Source organism: Phialemonium atrogriseum, assembly GCF_030411735.1.
Source record: "Phialemonium atrogriseum strain 8032-3 unplaced genomic scaffold QBC33scaffold_4, whole genome shotgun sequence".
In the NCBI taxonomy this organism is placed as follows: Eukaryota; Fungi; Ascomycota; class Sordariomycetes; order Cephalothecales; family Cephalothecaceae; genus Phialemonium; species Phialemonium atrogriseum.
Window position 1 is genome coordinate 1,117,521 of NW_026848141.1, and position 23,137 is coordinate 1,140,657.

A 23,137-nucleotide genomic window follows, 5' to 3' on the forward strand; every position below is an offset into this window, starting at 1 on the left:
AAGTAGTAAACTTCCTGTCACTCTCTTGCTGGTCTTTAAGAATGTCCCATCCTCGTTGGTTGATACAGACTGAAACAATTGGCGGTTCATTTCTATCAAAGGCGAACCACCGACTTTGAGGGGCATCTAGTTGATGCAGCGTCTATGAACTCGGCTGGGAGCTGGCTGTACTGTACCAGGTCCGATAGAATAATGGAAATCGATTTTCGAGCTGGGATGGCTTCACCAGTCGTCCAATTGGTGAAGTTGAGCTGTGGTGAAGAGCGAGCTGCATGGCGGCTCGGCAAGTGTTCCCACTCGGCTAGCCAGTAAAGGCCGGGTGCCGGGCCGGCATTGGCAACGGCCGGAGCTAAATCGCAACCTCACCTCATCCCGCTACCAGGCGATGGAAACAATATGCAAGTGCAACACCATGGATATTTTCCTGACGGGATTGTTATCTCCGTCTCTTGGCTCAAATGATTGTCTCTTGGCTGTGAGCTCTGCCTGGGGCAAAGCGGTGGCATGCCTGGTCCTCCCCCCTTCGTATCCCATCCATCTATCTGGATTGAAGTGGTTACTTGTTTTTGCAAGTAGCTCGCGTGGGAACATTATCCCCCCTCCCGTTCCGTCCTTGGAAAGTAGTCAGGACAAGGCCGTGGTTGTCTGATGGTAATCGATCTAGAACCAGGCAAATGGAACGATATCAACGCATGCCCGACCGCACGTGTCAGATTCCTGGATCGACCATCGACCACGGCCCCTTCTGCGGTAGTGAGCCACCTACCTACCCACCTACCTACCTACGTAACCTAGGAGAGCATGTCTTAAGTACAGGCGTGTGACTTGCTGAATTGGGGAGGCACGGGCAGTCTAGTTAGAGACAGCATTGCCACGCTGCAACATGGCATCAAGCTGTTACCGGGAAACCCATTGCCAACGTTTAGGGTGGTAAAACAAGAGTGCATACATTTGGAAACGAGGGCTTCTGATGCAGCATTTCTTGCTTCTTGGTCACAAAATAACGAGACCCCTTTATCCCACCCCTAAGGCAAGCATGGCCATGTAGCACTGAATTACGGCATCGGTGATGGACTGTCTCTCACATCTGGGCCGGAAGCATACTGTTTTAGTGTGTCGGTGCCGAGGGTTTGTTTGTCAGAGTTGTTTGTTGGGGTCACGATCCTGCTTCATTGGGACTCCGAGGGAAAGGGAGCCAAAGGGTAGTTACCCGTCTAGACCGAGGGCTGTCCAGAACCCTGAAACCGAGCCCGTAAGTGGAGATCGTCAGCTGTCACCGAAATGTCTTGGTAGCCATTTGTGTGCCATCATGGAAGCTCGAGTAACTGCTCCAACAAGTGCAGCTAAATACCACGGCGAGCCTTTTCCTGTCTGTCGAAGTGGGATGCTCGAAAGGCCGTTCCCTCGGTGAACATTCTCTCACTTTCCAACCAGGGCAGGAAATAAATCGAACTTCAAAACTTGGTTCCCAAATCCACCAAGCTCCAAACTTCCATCTCGCTCCATTTCTGTCACCCATCTCGGGCTGCCGCAGCTTGATTCCAACGCCCTGCAAGGTGCCTCAGCTACCGAACAGAGATGCCCTCACCTGTCTCACCTTCAGCGATAGTGTCATCTCCGGTTGATGCTTTGCTGCTTATCTCATCTCCATCCAGAGTCCATAATCAGGTCACCTCGGCCCAGAGCTGACGCCTCCGCTCATTCCAACACTTACCATCACTTATCCAGAGTTTGCTTCCCAATATAACGGGAACAGGAGGGTGTTAGCTCTTTACCTTGACTACAGCTAGGCCCGAAGCCCCCCTAATTCTACGGCTGGTAGTGAAGCCGAACCTGCGGCCACAACCTGTCCAAGATATCAGATCTGCTTGTTACACGAGGGCTGCAGCGGCCATCTCAGCTTGCCCTTTTGCGCCAATAGATATTCGATATCGTCCGCGGCGAGGGGCTCTGCGACCACTGTATGTATCAAGTTCAGCCTCATCAGAGATCCATCGACGCCTTACTTTCAGCTCTCCTTTAACCCAACCGCCGATACCCTGTTCTGTCGCGGAAAAAACAATCCTCATACTCAGCCAGCTCTGCCTTCAAGATGTTTGAAGTTATCTGGACTGACCATAACCGCGAACTGGTTGGGGAGAGGAGGGCTCGGAAAGAACTGGGAAAGACGGACAGGGCTCAAGAAGACGATCTCCTTAGCAGCGAAATTTCAGGATGCACCTCGATTCCCACGAGGTCGTCCTTGTCATCTGGAGGAAAGTCACCCTCAGGCGAGGAACACTCCAGATTCTTAGGAAGTATTCGCCTCAAGAAGAGCTTCATCTTCTCCAAGAAAAAACCCTCGGCGTCGCCCGAACTCGACATCCCTAGTCCCGACAGAAAGATATTCATTCCGTCGCCCTCGACACCCTCTACTATCTCTGCGACAGTTTCTTCGGCCTCGTCGGATGATAAGTCGCCGACGACCCCCGCGCCTCCCGATGGACGTCATCGCCTTGAGCATTTGTGGCTGCCGCGGAAGAACGCGCCAGCTCGTTCCCCAGGAGGTATTTATGCAGTTTGTTGCCATTCGAGTTGGATTCCGGGGGCTAACATCCGAGGGATAGATTCCAGGTTTTCGAATTCGACTGAGCCAACGACACCAATTACCACGTCACCTACGGGGAGCTCTAGAGCCGAGTCTTCCTCCTCCTCCAAGACCGAGATAGTCCAGGCATTGGGCCCGGATTCGTGGATTGCAAAGACAACGGAAACTACATTCGAGCCCCGGTCTGATGCGCACAAGGGCTGTGCTCGGTCGGAGGTGACAATCATCGTCGATCGACCGAACCTCCGCACTCCGACGCCACCCGCCTCTCCGGAGCGACATACAGCAGCCCCCTTTATCCCCCAGAAACGTTCGGCGCCTACTACCCAATCTGGCAGTCCACATCCAATAATCCACGACGGTAGGACCGACGGAGCCAGTCCGATCACTCAGCCGCCCTTCCCGGCTTTCAAGTCCCCAAAGACGCCCCCGAGCCCAGAACAAGACAGAGATGTTTTCATCTCTCCCCCGAGCCGGGCCGTGATATTCGGAGCCCATGATCCCGAAGCATGGAAACCGCCCGCTGAGTGGGACATCAACCCATATTGCGAGGCACCGCCTCTCCAGGTCTGCGGCCGCGCCCAAGTGCCCGTTCAGGACGAGGACTGCATGTCCATGGACATGGCCAGCATGCAGAGGGAGGTGAAAAGAATGTCGTCCGCAAGCCCTCAGGTCATCCTGGCCCGCCTCAGGGAGGAATGGGGCAGCGCGCGGGACCCGGCTTTCTACAGGGAGCTCGAGATGGAGCAGAAGCGGTGGATGCTCTCGGCGCTGCACAACCTGGACAAGCCACGCAACAGCGCATTTCCAGCCCGAACCTCGGCTGTTGGGCGGCCCCAGAGCCAGAAGAAGATATTGGCTTTGTTTGAATCAAAAGGTAGGTCATCATCTCGTCGGCACACTCAAAGAATCTCCACTAACCGTCCCCCCCTTCGACAGCAACCGCCTCCTATCTAGCCGCCGTCCACCACAACTCCATCATCACCCACCTCTCCCCCACCCCCCTATCACACAACCTCTTCCCCAACATCCGACCAATCTTCTCCCCCCTCCCATCAACCCCCTCCCCCCGGCCCTCCCTCCCCCTAGCGCCCGCCTCCTTCGCAGCCGCCTACAGCCTCTCCCTCCCCTCCGCCCTCCCGAGCCAGGCTATCCCCCCGCTCCTCCGCGCCGTGTCCCGCGCCCTCGCCCCGGGAGGCGCCCTGCACCTGACCCTCGTCGACCCGTCCCCGGCACCCGGGTCCGCGGGCCCCCGCTTGCGCCGCTGGCTCGACGACAGCCGCCTGCTGCTCAACGTCGAGCGCCGCTTCCGCTGCGTCGGCCCCACAAGGCTGCTCCCGGCGTGGCTGGCGGACGCGCGCCTGGGCGTCACCACCGCTGCTGCCGTCGTGAGGAGGTTCGCGGCCGTCGCGGGCGCGGATGCCGGCGACGACGATGACGATGACGATGATGAGGGGAGGCGCGTCAGGCTCGAGCTCCGCAGCACCGCTGGGAGGATGCTGTGGCGGGAGGTGTGGGGGACCTATGTGAATGGGGATTGCTGGTGGTGGGAGGACCCGGACATCGTCGATGAGTGCCTCCGCCTTGGCACTTACTGGGAGTATAGCATCATCGAGGCCGTGAAGGAGGCCTGACTGAGCCTGGGGGGTTTTGATCTTCCTCGGGTTTCATGCATGCGAATCTAGGTTTTCCCCCCCCATTTTTCATGTACCAGTATCGAAGCCCCTATGGGGCCCTCTCTATCTACGGACATCAGTCGGTGGCTACCGGTGTTTGGCTTCACAGATCCTCAAAGATTCGATATCCGAAGTGGGTCTTCATTTTTGTCTGGTCTCTTTCATGTTGCACCCACGCCCTGGTGGAAGAGTTTACGATTGAGGAGTGCTGGTCAGGTGCTTGCTGGTCTTGTTTACCTCATTGCTGGAGAAAGCAATGGCAGGTATGCATTTGCTACTCCTTCTTGACAGTCTTGAGTGAGTACCCCAAGATTGGAGGGAAGGAGAAATATTTCTACACCTGAGACAAAGTCTGGCAGAGAGGAGAATAATAACTCGACAGTATTCGGCTGTTGGAATTCGGCTTGAGGGGAAAGTCCCGGATTCTCTTGTTTACGTGTCTGAGTGGAAGACTAGCTCGAGTTCCATTAATTAGAGTCGGTAAGGGGCTCTTCAAACCTGTTGTGTTAATACAATGTACCTATATAATAACATCCCGGCCCTGGTGCCTTATTAGTGCCGGCGAACGAATCTATCCTTCGGCCTAAAGAACCTGTTTCGAGCACTGGACAATTCGGACCGACGCTTGGGACGGGAACCTATCATCTCGAGCCGCCATATAGAATAATATTGGTTAGATACCTAAGTTCAAGGAGACTACCGCCTTCAAATCGGACCGGCACTCGAGGCTTGGGGACCCAGAGGACTCGATGACCCTGTCAGTTATTTGCAGTCGAGTTGCCCACAGGTCGATGTGTCAGTTGTAACCCCCGCAATGAAGGAGAAAGCTTGAATGTGAAAGCTTGAATGTGAAAGCTTGAATGTGAAAGCTTGAATGTGAAGAGGTTGCGAAGTGGGACGATTTGAAACCAATAAACATCTGAGTCAGCTGATTCTTCAACGGACCAGGATGTTTCAAAGCAACATCGGCCTACCCCTGCGGCGTGGCTTGGCCCGTTCATTGGATCAGTTCGGGAGCCACAGCAACCCTTGTCCAGAAATGGATACCCTGTCCAAAGTAGAGGTACATTTGATGGATCCAAACAAATAAGAACTTATGAGAGCTCTGCGATTGGCTATTGCCACGAATCGAATTCCTGTCAAATGTTTCCTCGTGGTTGGATTTACATATACCTTTGTCCATGCTTGGCACATAACCGGCAGCTGTCATGACTTTGCACTTAGATGCTGTCACAACAATTCTCGAGTCTGAAGTTTGGAATCTCTATGAGCCATGGGTTAACCAGGCGGGTTTCATCTTTATCTCTTCACTTTTGTCCCTCAGATTCCCAAAAGGGCAAGAGAGACGGGTTGGCGTCACCACTTTTGGCACACATATCTGAGACGTTAAGTCCATACGCACGGACGGGAAGCGGTCTGAGCGGAGCGGAGTCGTGGGAAGTCTTCCAGAACTCCAATCTTTCCTAACAGAGACGACAGTGTAACGCTGTGATGTGATACTTGGTCGGTCGGTGAGGATGCAGAACCAGGAATATTGAGATGCACCAGGAACCATGATTGCGCAAAATACGGGTTGCGTCGGATTTGCTGGAAACGAGCCACACTCCTCGATATCGAACTCGCCCGGGAAGGGAACTCTTGTTGCGAGTTGCTCACCTCACAGCAAGTTCTATCGTCGGACGCTTCCGCCAGAGCTGTCCTCTTGATAGTCAAAGGGCCCCTGTAGGAAAGTATGTAGTGTACCATAGTACACAGTACATCGTGGTGGGTTTGTGATCTGGATGCTTCACGTTCAGATAGCCCAACAGGCAACAGTCTCAAACCTGCAAGAACACCCATATTCGGAGATTCCATCAGGTTGCGCGGCGTCGAGCTCAAGGTGAGCGGTAAGCAAACCATGCCTTCGATGTGGGGTAAAGGGGTTTCTGCATACGAATACTGCAAGTAGTGCCAAGCAATCACCACACCACACCGCAACTCTGTTTGACTGGCAGACTGGTTTGTCCTCGTTTGCCCTCTGGGTATTGCTTCGCCCCGCCATGCTTATCTTTGCTGGCCGCTTGCAGTTGAGTGCAACGCTGAAGGTCCACTTGTCGGCAATCTTGCGACAATTTCCTCTCAAGCCTCCTCCAGAACGATGGATCTGTTCTGGCCCTATTGTGGATATGCGACTGCATGGCTTAGCCATACACGTGTACACATGCAAGGGCAGGTGAAGAAGAATGGCACTAGGTCGTGAAGAAAGCCATCGATATGATTGTAATCGTCACGCAGATCAGCCGATTTGGACGAACCTGAGTTACATGATCGGCTAGCGTCAACCAACCCCCATCGCTCACCGGATCACATAACGTACGCAGGCATTTTCCAATAATGCAGGGGTCCAGGAAACCCGGTCCACAGCACGACGGGGTCGTCGTCCAGACGACGCCGACTTGACGAATGGCTTGTGAGCTCGACTTGTTATAGTTGCCCAGGCAGCGCCTGGAAATCCGGGTGAGGAGGATGAGGCTTTAAACCAATATCGCGAAATTTCTCCCCGTTTCCTGAATCCGGATTCGGCGCCGACCACATCTATCTCATTGTGGCCATCACAAGCGGGCGGCGTTAATGTTATTTCCTTCTCTTTTGTGGACGGCTTGGTTGCCAGGGACCCATGGCACCGTCCCATTGCAGACCCCACCTGCTGAAGCTTGTCGCTGCAAGGTCTGGCGAAGCAAAATGAAATACTTAGTAGTGACATTTAGGGCTCTTGCGCTCTGGACGAATTGCAGCAAGGAACCGGGGGGGTGAAGGACAGGGGCGGTGGAGCAGTCGAGTGGACTAGGAGCGGGCTAGCCACTCTGTCGGTCCCATTGGAACCCCGTCTAGGCACCTACGCATGTAGGGTTACGTCCAATCTGTTTGTTAGTCCTGTTGGTTCGCGCTTGGTGTATCCTTATGCCGTTGGACATGAGTAACCAAAAAGAAAAGGCTCGAAAAAGGGGGGCACCAACACTTGGGTGGATTTCTTGGGATGGCGCGAGGCATCCCGTCCACTGTAACAGGGGAGAAAGCAAGACTAAAACAATTTAATGAGAAAGACTCGTTATGTTTACTGCTTAGTACTGTGCACTAGTGTACGCAGTATGTATGTAACACTACCTATGTATGGGAAAACCCGTCTTCCCCGCATTCATGGCGCATGTCAACTCCACACCTTTCCACGTTTTGCTGTTCCAGCCAAGCCTATACCACGCAATGTGGAGCGCTTGTCGGTTAAATCAACCGCAATCACATTTGCAAGATCAACCTAGAAAGAAGTGAGTCCCAAGGGGCGGCCAAGAACAGGTAAGGCGGGCGGGCAGTCAGTTATCAACTTTTTCGCAACCCTCAATCTCATCGAGGGGGTCGGGTCGCCTTGGCTACAATGAGGAACCATAGCTTTTGTGCCTACGTCTATTGTTTTGCGCCGACGCCGCAAAAAGCGCCAAGCCCCACAGTAACGAATTGTGAGCAGGGCGCGGCTCTTTGTTCTCGGAAGCTGGCGAGAACCTATCTGCTTTGCTCTGACGCGCGGATACGGCAAGCAGGTCGAGGCTTTTCTTTTCTACATCGGGTTATTTCCGTGTAGATCCCTTCCCTCTGCAGGGGGGCGTTGTTTGGGCGTCGACCACCCAGAAATCTCTGGCGCCGGGAGTCTGGCCGAAGTGTGCGCCCCTTTTTCTTTTACCCTTACCAGTGGTTTTTTCTATGTACTTTTTTTTTTTTTTAAAAAAAAAATAAAAAATTTGCATCTTTCGCAGGGTGATAAGGCTGAAGAGAGAAGAAGAAACAGAACCGAGAGCTGCCCCGTGGCTTTGCGACAGCCCCTGTGACACAGGGGGTGTTGAAGGGACGGCAGTCTGGCAGATCTGGGGAAACTCCTGCAGGTCCTGCCGGGGGGGTTAATTAAAAAAACAATGGTTGAATTCCGTGATGCGCAATGACTTTAGATGAAAAATGCCCGAAAACACCAAGACCGTGGACCGCTCCTGTTCGGATTCCCGAGACAAATGGACCTTCGCGATCGTTGACGTCTCGATCTGTTTGAGTGAAATGGATAAGGTCAAAAGTTTGCCTGGAACCCGCGCAAGTCATATCGGCTCAGAAATTTGGTAAAAAAAAGGTATTTGGACACCAGATAGTTGATCTGCAATCGATACATTTTGTAGCGTCCTAGAAGAAGACCATCGTCAATTCCTGACCTGTGATCTCTGGCGCCTGTCCATCAAACTGGCCTCGGCTCTTGCGTATTTTCGCCATCCATAGCATAGGCCCGCGACCCTCAATCCAACGCCTTGCTAACCTTCTCTGCCCCAACACCACCTTTGCCCCCTAAGAAACAAAAGAAAATAAAACAGGGGGATAAAAAGCAAACAGCCAGGGTCTGCCATCCAAGACAACTCCTCCGTTTTCCAACAGTCCGCCAGGGAGTAAAATGATCGCAAGAACATCAATGGAAAAGGTGTATGTACAACACGGGACAAATCTTTGAGGTCGTCGGGGAGAAATATTGCTTTTCTTTAGGCCCTCAGCCGTCCATTGAGATGACCCGAAAGAGCTAGTTAGTAATCGAACAAAATAATCAAACATGATTGTTTGCTCTTTTTGGCCACCCGAGCAAGCATCGATTAAAAATCCGGTAACGGTGTCCAATGAAGCTTCCCGTAGTCGTTGCAACACAGGTATCGATACAGGATTGAGCATTGTGCAAAAAAGCAGGGTAAAGCCCCTCATTGGCGTCCCTTGCTGTTCTCCTGAGAACTCGGCCGGCTCTGCACAGCCAGCTCCGTCATGCTCTCACTCTCGTAGGCGGACTTGTCGCTGGATTTGCTCCTGTTTCGGCCCGAGCCCATCTTGGCGAAGCTGTTGTTCCTGCCCTGGATGCCACCGGCGAGCTCCTTGGGGGCCCGCTTGGACCCTGAGCGGTGCCAGGTATCCCGCCACAGCATCTGGCACGCCTTCCACGCCGTCACGATATAAATGAGCCCGTTCCAGAAACCTTGGAGAGGGAGCACCAAGGCGCTCATGTACTGGAGGGGCACTGATACTTCGCCCTTGTGCACGACGCTGTAAACTCGGTTGGCAGATGAGGGAATCCACGTCACCAGCATGGCGGTGAAGAATAGGATGGCGCACTTGGCGTATGACCAAGCCGCGCTGTTGGCATCGTACGCTGCTCGTCGACGGGCGCGGTTTGCGGGGGGAGGACGCTGCACCACCGGCGCGGATTGGCCAGAAGTGTTGCTCTGAGTCGGCAGGACTATGTCGTTGTACGAGTCGGCATCGGCGGTCCGCCTGTTCGAGGAGATGGTGACTGAATACGCCGCATTCGGCACACGAGGTCCAGGGGCAGCCTCCGCGTCTCGACGACCCAGAGGTGCAAGATCGATGGCATTCGTGTCGACGGCCTCAGAGGTTACGAAGACTTCGGTCGTCTTGCTCGAGCTGAAGGGAGGCAACGACGGGGGCTGGGGTTCGGGTTCGTAGTGGCTGCTACTGAGATCCAAGTTACGGAGTTGCCTGTGTTTCTTATAGATCTGTCCGCCAGCGCGGATGTAGATGAAGAAGGTGAGGAGGATGACGATCCTAGGACTGCGTTAGTCGCAGCATACGAACAGGTCGTCGGAAGAATCATTTACCAGACGGGGGCATAGAAGGCTGCGATGCGGAAAATATCCCACGGTGCGGAGATCCAGCACCACAAGGTCGCATCGCCGTACATCCTGCCCTTCTGTGGGGAGGAGATGAAGACAAGAGTTATGGCAACAATAAATGGGATGCCGTAGCATAAGATGAGATATGGGATCTCCATCCTCCGCAGCTTTTGAGCGTCGAATTTGTGATAGAAGGTGAGGTAGACGTTTGTGGCCATGGCAAGAGCCCAAAAAGTATCTGCAGGCATGAACCTAGGCAATCCTGTTAGTTTGCAAGCTCGAGGCAGGTGTCCCTAAGATGCTTACATTTGGATCAGGAACGCTTGGAGTTGGCACCCAGCAGAAATGGTGTCACCAACGTATGTTCTCGCCATGAGCGTAGCAACATTGGTCATCAAGTTGCCGAAGGTCGCATAGAAGATGAGCCGGTGGATGGGCTTATGGAAGGCCCTGGATGAGCAGAATGTGGTAATAATGAAGACGGATCCTAGGATGGAGAGGATCGAGCCAGCCCGCTCGATGGCACTAAAAGTGTCCAGCCTCTTCGAAGACATAGTGGTGAGGTCCATTTTCGATTGACGGGCTTCCAGCAAAGGAAGCAGCGACGACAACGGGGAAAGGCGCAAGCTAAGTCGGGACGAACTCTTGAAGTATCATAGGAACGGTCGGAGAGTGGAGACCTTGATGAGAGACAGGGTGGGAAGAGGGGAAGTAATAGATAGGAACGCTGAGCGTTAGGTAAGTGATATAGATGAGCGACAGCCAGTCGAAGGTGTGGTAGAGGGCGAATCAAGGGCTGCTGGAAAGGCGACCGGCATAATAACCCAGGGGGATGGATGGGTAGGTGAAGCTTAATGGGACGTCGGATGAGGGAGAGCAGCGTAAGATCTTGTGCCGATGGACTTATAGCATTGGCGATCCTAACCAAGCCGGTTACTAACTGACGTCCACGGTACTCAAGCGCAAACGGCAAAGTTGACTAAAGGGGAAAGGGATGGTCCGAGAGTGGTTGGCCAAGTTGGCTGGCAGTATCATCGGTTCCTCTCGAGGCAGAAGAAGCGCGTTCCAGGCTCTAATCTACCCTTGCCAGAGGGGCAAGCATGGGGAGGATGATATGCAGGTTCCGACCAGGATGTTCCATCCAGGGACGGGGTTCTGCTGGTGGGCCAGGGTGGTGCAGAGGACGCGAGAAGGGCGAGAAGGAAACTCTCAGACCGCGAGATGAGCCCAGTGTGAGTGTGTGTAAGAGGGTGTAAGAGGGTGTGCGGTAGGGAGCTGGCGGGTGGGATCCTGCAGAAGACTTGAACGGTAAAATCCATGATCCAAACGGGAAAATGCAAGGGTAGCCGAGGGGGGTGCAAGACCATAAACGCAAAGAGCCTGTATGGCATACCCGGACAGTGGATTGGCTGCATTCGCCATGGCGTCCAACAATAGCTGTCTCCCAAGTCCAGAAAGGAACGACCCGTGACTGCAAGGTGCGCCTGGGACGGGAAGACCATGTGCTTTGCAGCACTTTGCTTTGCGGATACGTGCCTCCTGGGGTAGGTACGAATACTCTATTCTACATCCGCGTAAGCCACTTGGCGCGGGGTTAGACGAAGGCCCGGACATGTATCTCTACTATGGTACTCCGGACAGGGGTTCCACTTCGGACAAGATGGAAGGGATCCACCCACCCGACCAAGACTTGAAACCCTGGGTCGAGCCGCGCAAGTGGTAGGTACCTAGGTAGGTAGGCGGGCATACATAATATTGGATCCGTACCTACGCACCCATTGTGAAGCTCTCACCAACACGATCCATTCGAGGGAGGAGGTCTCGAGTAGTCAAAGGTAGGTACGGATGGATGATAGCCGACGAGAGGCTGGCCGGACAAGCTGGTCAGCCGGACGCATCCGCGGGGTTAGCTGGCTTGACTTCCTTCAATTTTGCCTGTCGAAGAGTTAGAGAAGCTGCCGAGAAACTAGCCAATATGACGGGCATAGACCGTCGGTCTTAGAAAAACCAGGTGAACGGACACCTCCTGCAAACCACTATCGCAACCACTACACCGGCAACGACGAGGCAGGCCGTGGACCGTTCACCTTCCGAGCGCTTGATTATCTGCTGTATTTCCACATGATACCGGTGCAGTTTGCGGTTTCGTGCCGGAGCTGTTTGAAGAGACCGGCCCATGCCGTAAGCATTCAGCCGCCTCGCTCGGGCCGACAGTCCATGTTTGTCGAATCGTACTCGTATATTTCCGCCACATCTTGCTTGACAGAACCTCTGGGACGCCAACCAAGTACTTGTTGACAAACCCACTGAACTGGCAATTTAGTTGGATGCGTGTTTGCGCAATCCAAACCGTTGCTGCCCTTGCATGATGGTATTCGGCATGCTGTGCCACATGAAAATGCCTGAAATGTGTGGCCTAGAAACGATGAGCATGCAGGATGCCTGGATAAATTACCTAGGTGGTGGACCTCCCTGCATGGGCCGGTACCTACGGTAGTTATGTCATTTTCGGCTGTAACCGACGCCATTCCAAGGTGAAAAGTGCAAGTGCGAGTGCTAACGAGGGTAGGAATTCAGTCGTGTCATTCCCCAGCCGCCAGAATTGGCAATGATCCCGATTTGGCGGGACCTATTTCGTAGTGGACTTTCCAGTTTCAACGAGCAAAGCTTCAAATAATATCATTCTTGCAAACATGGAACGAAGAGATAACTTGTAAGGGCAATTCGGTACGTACGTAGGCTAGGAGACCAGGGGCCTCATCAGAAAAATGTAATCTGACCCCATTATCATCGATTGGGTATGCGCTTAGAAATATGTAGATGCAGGTCCTGAGATCATTGCGGAGTCGAGACACAGGCCAAAAAGCTTGTTCTTCTTTTGCATAACTTGCACTCCGTAAGGGGGAGAAAATCTCGCTCGTCCTCCAGAGGATATGCGCATAGTATGTCAGACAATCATTAACCCCGAAATTTGAAAATAGGGGGCTTGGTGATAACTTTTGGTGTTGAAGGGTTTTAAGCTTCACACCACACCATCGGTAGCACGGGCCAATTGGGAACCTAACTAGAGCTCTCCGCAAGTTTAACCGGAAGATGAAGCAACTCGCTAGCGTTGGCATCGGCATGTTCGAATTGCTTGTTCTACAAGTATGTGTACAGGTACCTCTACTGTCCAATTGAATGCTTGTTGAGTTTCATGCTGATATTCCAACATGACTAACGGCAACGAGTACAGCGTGCGCCGTACATGCATACCGAATATTTACACTTCCAGCCCTCCACTCTTGGCTGGAGGGATAAATTGGGTCTACGATCCCAATTCCATAGCACGGACACATCCGAGAGGCAAAACCTGGTTTCGGAGGTGGTGCTGGGAGGGTTGCATCCATGTGGGGCGTCCCCTGTAATCCTGCCCATCGTCTCTCCTACCCCACGAACAGACCCATCCGTACATACGAGGCTGAATGTGCGGACAGCACTCGCTACAGCCCGCTCTGCATGCACGCTTCGACTTTCTTGTCAAACCCGTGCCAGCAGTGAATTCGTATTGAGTACAGATTACTGCATTGGGATTTGAAAGGCGGGAGAGATATGCAGGGTCGGAATCCCGCGATACGCTACCATCGGATGCTTGGGCCGTCTAACCTCCAAGCAACGGTCTAGTGTATTCGTACTGCGTATTTATCGTTCGAGGTAAGAAGGATGAGGGGTAACAAACTCAATGCGAGAGTTCGCCCCCCTCGATAGCTTGGAGTCGAAACCCGCTGGTTGGACTGGGGTAAAAAAGGTTAGCAGCATGGAAGTGCTGTGGGATTCAGGCAGGCGGCGGCGAGGCGGCCGCTCATTCTCCTTCGTAACTCTAGTTCTTCGCTGGCCAAGAAAATAGTGCCTGAGCCAGTGGCCGCGTTGGCTCGAGAAGCCGTCGAGGAATAGAAAAGATTGAGGCTACCATGCTCACCCTCAAGTCTCGGCGAGTCTCTGATACTCTGGCAGTCTCGCCCAACCTCCCGACTGTTCCAGTAGCCTGGCTGTTGGGCTGCATGAAACGCAGGATATGGGCACCTGCCTTGTCCCAGACATTGAACAGAAAGCTCCATGCAGGAGGCAGCTTTCGAACAAAAGTAGCGCCCCAACTTGGTGAGATTGTCTTCTGTGCCTGCGAGCATGCCTCTTTGTCTCCGGTGTTGTGTCTCGATCAGCCCTTGGTCCCACAAAGTATCTTGATCCAGAACGATGGGGGACCTGCTTTCACAGAGTCTTCCATTACCGTCCACTCCAGGCTACGCCCATTGAAAGCTCATTTTGCGCCGCCGCCATCCTTCCTAACAATGGCCGTTCGGTCGGCCATATTATATCAACATCCGGCGGCGGCCTTCCGCATCGAAGTCGGAGTAGATGTGACCTCGTTTCTTGAATCTGCAGAAGCCAACCCAGTGTCTCACGAATCCACACCCGTCCGCCCCCAAATACTGCTGAGCCGCCGATAGTATGCCAAGAGGATCGAGACGCAGGGGCAAAAGTAAACGGCTCGAGAGGAAGGGTCCTCGGGCAGCGAACGAGTCCCCCGAAGGCAGCGTTGCCAACGGTGACGAGCCACCCTCGCAGGTTTCTCCCCACGGTGGGCACGACTTGATCCCGGATCGCAACCCCCGTCGACATGGCCACCGCAGCCCCGGAGCCGGGAGGGACAACAACCTACCCCCCAGGGCCAGACCGGAGCCAAGCCGCCGCTCGCACCACGAGACCGGCACCCAGGCCCGCAACACCCAGCCCTTCGGCCCAGCCAACCAGCCCCACCGGGTCCCCCAACCTGCGACCCGTCCCCTCCCACCCTCCTCCCGGCGCGGCTGCTCGTATCCCCCGCCTGACGGCGGTGCGTCCTCCTGCTCGGCCTGCGCCGTCATCCGCGCCGCCAACGGCCGGCTCTACCGGGACCTGCTGGCCGGGCTGAGCCGGGGCCGACGCTTCCTGGACGCGTGGGCCGACGACGTCGGCGTCGGCGAGGGCTCCACCATCGAGGAGATGGAGTGGCAGCCCGAGCCCACCACCTACATCGTCCCCGTCCCCGTCCACGTCCCCGGCCCCGCCGCGGAGCGCCGCCTCAGCGACATGCGCCGCCTGGTCTTCGCCGCCGACGCTGCTGCTGCTGCCGCGCGCCGCATGCCCACGTCCGCCGTGGCGGTGGGTCCCGGCATGGCCGCCGCCTGGCATGGGATGCCCACCGCGCTGGCGGCCGGGGTGCCGGCGATGGGATTGCCGGGTCCCGATCGGGCGGGGGCGGCGCTGGCGCACACCTGCAGGGAGTACGAGATGGGAGCCGCCGCGGTCCACCACCACCACCAGGGCCACAGCCTGGGCGGCGTTTTCCGCCGGGACGGGCATACCAGCATCCCGCCGTCCTACCTCAAACCCCCCGCTCCGAGGGCCGACGCGGGGACACGGGGGGCCGGCGGCGGCGGCGCGAGCGACGGGCGCGAGCACGGCGGCCCCGGGACAGCCAGGCGTCCGGCGACGCTTACGCGGATCTCGTGTGGTCGGACTCGCGATCCGGACCTGGAGCTGGCCGAGGCTGTCAGGGCTCGCGGTGGGGCGGCGGACGACGCCATCGCTGCGTTCGGGGAGTTGCGTCCTGTCATGGAAGGCAGGTCTACCGTTGCGAGGAAGATTCTGGGTGATTTGCTGACAAGGAAAAATTAGGTTTGGGGGAGGAGGATGTGATCGTGTGATGGGATGGGAATCGCAGGGGAAGAACCTGGGGCCGGGTGCCGGAAGTGGGCTTCCGGTTCCGTTCGGGAATTTCAGTTGATACAGAAACAGTGGACATGAGGTCTCTATATTCAAGTAAATCAGCCACTGTAGGCTTTCGGTTCGCAAGAACAACTTAGTTACGGCTGCGGTTTCCTGTTCTAGGTGTTCTGATCCCAGGAGGTCGCAAGCATGGCCGTCACGGACGTGTAGTATCAATGTATTGTACAGTAGGTACTTAAATGAGGAGCACCCGACACTTCTGTTCAGAGTAGCTGACCAATCAGTTACTATCATCTAACCAACAGCAATTGAGCTTTGGATGTATACACCCCCCCTCAGCTCCCCGCATCCACGACGGGCCCCTTCTCGTCCACCTTGACGACGCGGTCGTAGTTGACCCTCAGGTTCTCCGCCGAGCTCAGCGACCTCGCGAGCATGCTCTCGTGTCTCTCCCTCATCAGCCGCCTCAGGGCCGCCGCAAGGAACCCGGCCGCCACATCCACCGACCAGCCGTCCGGGATCAGGCCCAGCACCTCGGCCACGTCGAACCAGCCGCCGAACCGCTGCAGCAGCGCCCCCGTCTGCTCCACCCGGTCACTGACGTCCTCGAGCGCCAGGAACTCCCTCAGGAGCGCCGCGAAGAGCTGCGTCTGCGTCTCCCGGCCCGGCGTGCTCTCGCGCCGCCCCTGCCCGGGACCCGCCGCCGTGTAGATGCTGCTGCCCCCGCGGAGGCAGTACGACACCGCCGTGTCGTAGTCTCCCAGCCGGTGCACCAGGAGGCGGAGCGCGTCCTCGTGCTGCCGCTCGCGCCCGTCCAGGATGATGGCCTCGGGGACGAGAAGCTGGCTCTCCGCGTGGTCGTCCGAGTCGCCCGGGAAGGCGGTCGTGATCCGGCTGCGGATGGCTTTGGAGTCGTACTCGTGCGGCCCGCTGAGGAGCTGCAGGAGCCGCAGCCGACTCTGCCAGACTTCGTTATCGGGCGGGGCGTTGTCGGCGAGGAACTGCCGGTATGTCGGCTTGGGAGGCCGCAGCGCTCGGTACGCCTGGTACGAAGCGGCCACGGTTTCCCGCGCAGTTTCTGATGACTGCAGGTCATCGATGACAACGTCCAGGTAGTATGTTATGAGCTCGTTGATGTTTGCGGTATCGCCTTTGCTGAAGACCAAATACTCCAGATAATATTTCACCGCGTCGGGGGCCTGGTCCCGAAGAAGGGCGATGATCTGGGCTGGTTCAAACTTCGGAGCCCGCCCCTTGTCGTCCGCAAACACCTGGACGCCGAGTTGTGGGTTGCGAGCCGCAAGCCACACTCCGTACTCCTGTACAAGAGCCTGGTTGCTGACTTCGGAGAGATGCCTTCGGAGACGCTGCTCGCCGTCCTGAAGCTCGCCTCCGTCGTCCCGTTCGCCTTCGATAATCCGCCTCCAAGTCCCAAGAACATCGGCTGACAGCTTGCGGCTCAGGTACAGTCGACTGAGCACATAGAGGCGGTGGTAGGTTTCGAGGAGGTCTACTGCTCGGTCGAAGCAGTCTACTCCGCTGTCGACGAGATCGTATAGACTCGATCGAACAGACCCCGACTTAGTAGTGAGTCCTTTTGGCGAGCTCTGATCGAGTTCGAGGAGCACCAGTAGAAGCGCTGCGTCAACAGTTCGGAATACCTGGCTCTTGTCTGATATGCTCCCGAAGTCCTTGTTTCCCCTCCAGGCCGTGAGGAAACGCCGGAGAAACTGTAGAACCTCCGTGCCCAGCGAGCTCAGAGGCTGGATGGATTCTCCCGACTGATCGGCTCGGATGCAGCTCTCGACGGTGTTCTTAACACCCCCATAGATCCAGATACCTCTCCGACTCTCAACGATCTCGTTGCGCAGAGGCGGAATGAGAGCCAATGCAACCCGCGGATCGAGACCCCCCTCTAGAAGGACCTCCTCCATGGCTCTTAGCTCGGATTCTGTGAAGGGCGCTTCTTGAGACTGCAAGAAGCTGGCGAACAGCAAGATTCCGGCTCTTTGTCTGATGTATCGGAAAGTCATGAACTCCAGTTCCGTTTTAGCATCCCGCCCCTTGATAGAGCCAAGGATTGCGAGCAGCTCGGCTCGCTCCTCCGGGGAGCGCGAGAAATTCCCATTTCCTCCATCGTAGGCTTCTAGCCCAACCTCAAGCTGCAGAAGGAGGGGGTTTCTGATTGCCCACCAGATCGTATTCCCAACCCAAACAGCTAGGCGCGACGTCGTCTTCGCAAGTCGACTAGCATATTCCCGCTCTTCCCTGTTTCGAACAGCCTCCCACTCGTCTACTAGCGGCTCGTCGTCCGAATCAAGCGCCTGATCGAAAAGTTCTCGTTCCTTGGACAATCTCTCTATGGATAAGTCGGTCCGAGAGTCGGCACGCCGCAATGACGTCGCCGACGTCTCGGGAGCCTCGTTCGAGAAGGGCGAGAATCGTTTCTGGCGCAGTCTGTCTGCCACCTCTTGGAACTGCATCTCATCGCTGCTAAGCAGAGAGCGGACACCAATCGGAGCAGAGGGGTCTAGATCACGGGGGGCGCCGGTTTTGATCTCAAGCCAAAACTTGTCGGGCTCGCCTTCTCCGACATTGACGTCGAACCGCTGAATCTCCAGGCCATGATGGAGACCATCGTCAAATTTCCTGGCCATCGAGGCAAGAACATAGCCTTCCTCCTCTTCCCCAAGTGACGGTTTTGACGACGAGAGATCTGAGGATCCGCCGTCCACGGCTATCTCGCGTGGATACCTGTCGAATTCAATGGTAGGCCTGGTAGGGTCTCCATCCAAGTTCACAAACATGCCAATGCCAGGGTCTAGGGGTCCAACGCCAGTGACAAGAAGGAATTCTTCTGGCGTGGGAGATAAGATGTGGGGTTTAAGGAAGACTGGTCCAGGTCTAGCAGGCGACGCCGTCCTTTCCGCAGAAGCACCACCGCCTACCTGTGCAGCCATGAGGGCACCGGAACCGGAGGGAGGCACAGGTAACGGCTTGTCGGAATCTGCTGCAGGATTCGATGGGCCCCCCTCCGCCAACGCTGGACTCCTCGAGGGGGCGGGAGGATCAGACTCCTGAAAGACGGGATCTTCAGGCTCACTGGCCTTCTTATCCTGCTTGTGAATGCCACCGGTAATGAAAGATCCCAGGCTCGTACTTCTAGTATGGCCATGGGCATCGGGTGCGGGCGACCGTCGGGCATGGGCGGCTGAGGATGCGCTCCTGAGAAGCCCCCCATCAGGGCCGCCAGCAATATTTTGGGCCTGCCCAAGCGGTCCACCTGGCTGCGAGTCATCCAGAGACGATATGCTCATAAGAGGGATCTTCAGCTGCCGATCGACATCTAAGAGCGCGTAGCTTCTAGAATCGGCCACACACGCGATGGAATCTCTCCGCACCGATAGGGTGCTCCCAGCAAAGTCGATTTTCTGCTCACATCTTAGAACATGCTCAGACCATCAGCGAGAAGCAATAGGGGCTCCGTACCTTGATGACTCGGGCATCCTCTCCTATACGTACGACCTGAATCCTCCTATTCAGGGACAGAAGAATGGTGGCACCGGAAGGCCCATTGTTGGCGGGCCCTTCGTTCAAGTCTAGCCCCCCAATCCAATTGCAATTCTTCACTTGTGTAGTCCCGAACACAGGGCTCAACTCGGGCAAGGAGTAGAAGGTCACAGTCCAATTGCACAAGACGCATGCCTTGCCGACACTGGGCAGAAGCAGGATTTGTTGGACGCCGGGACGAGAGCCATTTGGCACAGAAGAGCTTTCCGAGTATGCAGGGCGTAGCCTCGAGGCGAGGATAAAGACGGGCTTTCCATTCTGATCGGGTGGATCGGCTGGGTCGGGGGGGATCTGGAAGAAATGGAGGAGCTCCGAGGCCGAAGTACCGACATATAAGTTGCGTTCTGGGCTTGTTAGTTGTTTCCCTGAGGAGAGAATAACTGGGGCGAGCTTTGCAAACCTAGGTATTCCACGCAATTGATCTTGACCTCGTCTTCCGCGTCATCGGCAGAGAGGGGAACATGCTCGAGCAATGGGCGCAAGACAAAAGGTCCCGTCTCTAGAGAGCTGTGCACCTTCGCCGTCGGGGATGGCTCGCCGCTGTTGGTATCCGTGGCCATGGTTTCCCAACAAACATTATAGAGCTACCTTGTATGCAAAATGCGTCGTCGGCGCATTACCATGAGCTAGACCAACTATCGGTATTGTTGCGGAACCTGGAAGGTTGAAGCTGATGCGCGTCCACGAGGCTGGGGCCCCCCGGCGCCAGGCTACCGCTGCAGGTCCACTCCAGCTCGGGCCAACTGACCAGTCAGTGCTCAAAAGACCGGGGTGCCGAAGCTTCTAGCGCCGACAGCCGACAAGCTTCCAAGTCAGGCAACGAACACGTTCAACATCGCCAACAACTCCCCTCACACTTCGCTTTCAATTCAAAGCCACAGAGGTCAACAACAACAACAACAACAACAACAACAACAACAACAACAACAACAACCTCCCTTGTCACCAATGCACTAAAGTTTTCTTTTCCCTCTCCTCCATAAACCACTTACAGAAAACGGATTCGTTCCCAAACCCTTTTACTGCATGGAAACATGGCAGAGGCAAACGGCTCCGGAGTTCCCGCACAGGACATGGAGAGCTCAAGAAATCATGTCGGCGCAGAAACGTCAAACAAGTTCCAACATGCCATTTCGGCCTGGAGAAGTACGTCTCCAAACCGCCGTGTACAACTAATGGACGATCTAACCAGCTTCTTCATTAGGCCTCGATTTCACAACTTTGGTCTCAAACCTCGACAATACAGCCTCCGAAATTGTTACATACCAGAGGGATTCAACAGTCCAGAGGAAGGATCTCGCACAGAAGACCAAGGACTTTAGGAAATTAGACGATGCCACGAAGCTCTCCGAGATCAAGGGCTTGCTAAAAGGTAATACTCTTCATGGGATCGCCGCAAAGCGAGGCGGGCTGACAGTGCGTGGCTAGCTTACCAAACATTCATCGACCTCTTGACCAACCACTCCAAGTCGATCAACTCGGCGTTCTTACAGGCCTACACCTCCCTGTCAGAGGCGCCCGACCCGTACCCGCTACTCGAGGCGTCCGTCGACTCCATGCTGGTGTCTGAGGACACTTTGCCGAAGCTTAGCCAGGAGAACCAGCATCTCCAAGGAACGGTTGCGAGGCTCACATCCCAGTTGGAGGACACGGAATCAAAATTACAGACGGAGCGGACGGCAAGAAGGCAGCTGGAGGGCAACCTGGAGACCAAGGTGAAGGATGTCGAGTCATCCTGGGTGGCTGTCTTGGACGAGAAGAAGGATAACTGGGAAGCGAAAGAGAAGGCACTAGAAGACAAGATCGAGAACCAAGACCGGCTGCTGGAGGAGATCAAGGCGAGTTACGAGGTCAATCAGCGATTGGGGCGCTCGGACGACGCCGAGAGCAGCCAGGGGGGACATGTCACGAGCGCCGAGCTCGAGATGGTCAACTCGGACTTGGAGAGGACGAGCTCGCGGCTGGCCGAAATGGAGGCGCGGAACGAACAACTTCGGTTGGAACTCGCTCAGGCCAAATCGCAAGTGCCGACACAGCCGGCGGTGGACCTCGAGGATGACCCTGGTTATATGCGAGTGCGATCGGAGAATTCGTCTCTCATCCGGAAACTCGACGCCGCGAGGGTCGAGAAGGAGGGCTTCAAGCGGGACCTAGACACCAAGCTCCGCGGTCTCGAACGAGAGGTCGGCCTGTTGAAGGAGGAGCGAGACGCCCTGAAGGCCAAGGTGCAGAAGTGGAGCGACTACGAGGATGTCAAGCAGGAACTGGAGGTTCTCAAGAGCATCGAGTTCTCCACCGGCGACGACGACGAGGCCGCGGATCCGCAGGACGGAATTGCCGCAACGGGCAAGGGGGACAGCCTCGAGCAGCTTCTCCTGGCCCGGAACAAGAAGCTAAGCGACGAGCTGACCATCCTGCGCGTGTCGCACCAAGACCTCCAGAATAGGTTGCAGGACCTGCAGGAGGAGCTGTCGAGGACGAATGCCGAGCTGGAGAAGGCCCAGAACCTCAACGAGAAGCTTGAGAACGAGCTCTCGACCGTGCAAGCAGAAGCACCCAACGCATTCCCATCTGGCGCTTCGGTAGCCGGCACCTACGTGAGCCGTTACCCACCATCTGCCGCACCGGGACGGAAGGGAAGGACATCACCCACATCTTCCATAATAAGCGGCTTCAACCCACGCGATTCGCCTGCAGAGCCAATGGGCGGCGGGTCGGGAATCCTGCCGATGATCACGGCCCAGCGAGACCGCTTCAAGAAGAGGAACGCTGAGCTCGAGCAGGGGCTCTCGGAGAGCCACCGCACGGTGTCGCAGTTGCGCCAGGAAATCGCCGCCCTGCAGAAGGACAACCTGAACCTGTACGAGAAAACGCGCTACGTGTCGACCTACAACCGGGCGGCCGGCGGCGGCGGGCCGGCGTCGACGTCGACATCGTCGTCGTCGGCGTACGCGTCGAACCCGAACCCGTCGACCGTCTCGATGGGCGGCCCGGGGATCGCGCTGGACCGGTACAGGAAGGCGTACGAGTCCAACATCTCGCCGTTCGCCGCCTTCAGGGGCCGCGAGTCGGCGAGGGCATACAGGCGCATGAGCCTGCCGGAGCGGGTCGTCTACTCGGTCACGAGGATGGTGCTGGCCAGCCGGACCAGCAGGAACCTGTTCGCGGCCTACTGCGTGGCCCTGCACGTCCTCGTCTTCTTCTCGCTGTACTGGCTCGGCACCGCCGACGTCGAGCAGCACGCCAGCAAGCTCGGCGAGAGCGCCATCGCCGCCGCCGTTGGCTCAAACGCCGGGGGCGGCGATGGCTCCCATGGGAACTGGCAGGAGGAAGGGTTCAGTGGGCAGTGAAGTGGCTTCCGGAATAGGGTGTACAGATGTGAAGCCCCTTTTATTTATTTTGTTTCATTTTGGATAAAACTCCTTGCAACTGTATGGTCGGTCGGCCTAGAGCTGCTTGGAAAGTTTATCACATTATGGGAAATCAGCATGGGAAAGTGACCATGCCTGGAGTAGGGGCAGCGGACTTGCTTTGACGATTAGAGGGACCAGCACGCGAGGGCTGGGAGTGGCTGGCCTGGCCTGACCTGTCTGTGGGCGGCAAGACACGCAGCCAGCTGGACCTTTGACAGGAGATTAATTGTGCGTGTCACGGATCAGATATCCAGTTTTCTAACACCAAATCCCGCCGAATTTCTACTTCTTCTGCGGGATTGGTATGACGTTGTCATGTTATGTAGCGATGCAGGCGTTTGCCAGCGAAGTGGTGTTGTGGAGGTCAAGGCTGTTATTGGTTTCTTCTCTACACCCCGCCCAATGTTATATTAAAGGACGGATATCAGAAGAAGTCTGCCAAATCCCACCCTCCAGTCAGTGCGG

General features: G+C 55.9%; 5 protein-coding genes across 5 annotated transcripts; 3 read left to right on the forward strand and 2 right to left on the reverse strand.

The window, feature by feature from the left end:
- Positions 1-2,092: 2,092 nt before the first annotated feature.
- Positions 2,093-4,221, forward strand: QBC33DRAFT_556095 (uncharacterized protein; the record flags this gene model as incomplete). Its single annotated transcript, XM_060429694.1, has 3 exons — positions 2,093-2,546; positions 2,607-3,464; positions 3,527-4,221. 3 exons carry the CDS (start codon positions 2,093-2,095, stop codon positions 4,219-4,221), a joined length of 2,007 nt encoding a protein of 668 aa, XP_060286835.1.
- Positions 4,222-8,740: 4,519 nt separating this feature from the next.
- On the reverse strand, positions 8,741-10,741 carry QBC33DRAFT_276169 (uncharacterized protein). Its single transcript, XM_060423217.1, has 3 exons — positions 10,248-10,741; positions 9,927-10,193; positions 8,741-9,873 (listed from the first exon to the last, which is right to left on the reverse strand). Exons 1-3 carry the CDS (start codon positions 10,508-10,510, stop codon positions 9,018-9,020), a joined length of 1,386 nt encoding a protein of 461 aa, XP_060286836.1. The 5' UTR covers positions 10,511-10,741; the 3' UTR covers positions 8,741-9,017.
- Positions 10,742-14,429: 3,688 nt separating this feature from the next.
- QBC33DRAFT_556097 (uncharacterized protein) lies at positions 14,430-15,638 on the forward strand (the record flags this gene model as incomplete). Its single annotated transcript, XM_060429695.1, has 1 exon — positions 14,430-15,638. The coding sequence occupies one exon, from the start codon at positions 14,430-14,432 to the stop codon at positions 15,636-15,638; it is 1,209 nt and encodes a 402-aa protein (XP_060286837.1).
- Positions 15,639-15,779: 141 nt separating this feature from the next.
- QBC33DRAFT_609212 (uncharacterized protein) lies at positions 15,780-19,980 on the reverse strand. Its single transcript, XM_060432381.1, has 3 exons — positions 19,660-19,980; positions 19,179-19,603; positions 15,780-19,120 (listed from the first exon to the last, which is right to left on the reverse strand). The coding sequence occupies exons 1-3, from the start codon at positions 19,817-19,819 to the stop codon at positions 16,025-16,027; spliced, it is 3,681 nt and encodes a 1,226-aa protein (XP_060286838.1). The 5' UTR covers positions 19,820-19,980; the 3' UTR covers positions 15,780-16,024.
- Positions 19,981-20,293: 313 nt separating this feature from the next.
- QBC33DRAFT_445771 (CASP C terminal-domain-containing protein) lies at positions 20,294-22,609 on the forward strand (the record flags this gene model as incomplete). The annotated part of the gene is made up of 3 exons (XM_060424343.1): positions 20,294-20,405; positions 20,464-20,631; positions 20,688-22,609. 3 exons carry the CDS (start codon positions 20,294-20,296, stop codon positions 22,607-22,609), a joined length of 2,202 nt encoding a protein of 733 aa, XP_060286839.1.
- Positions 22,610-23,137: the final 528 nt, after the last annotated feature.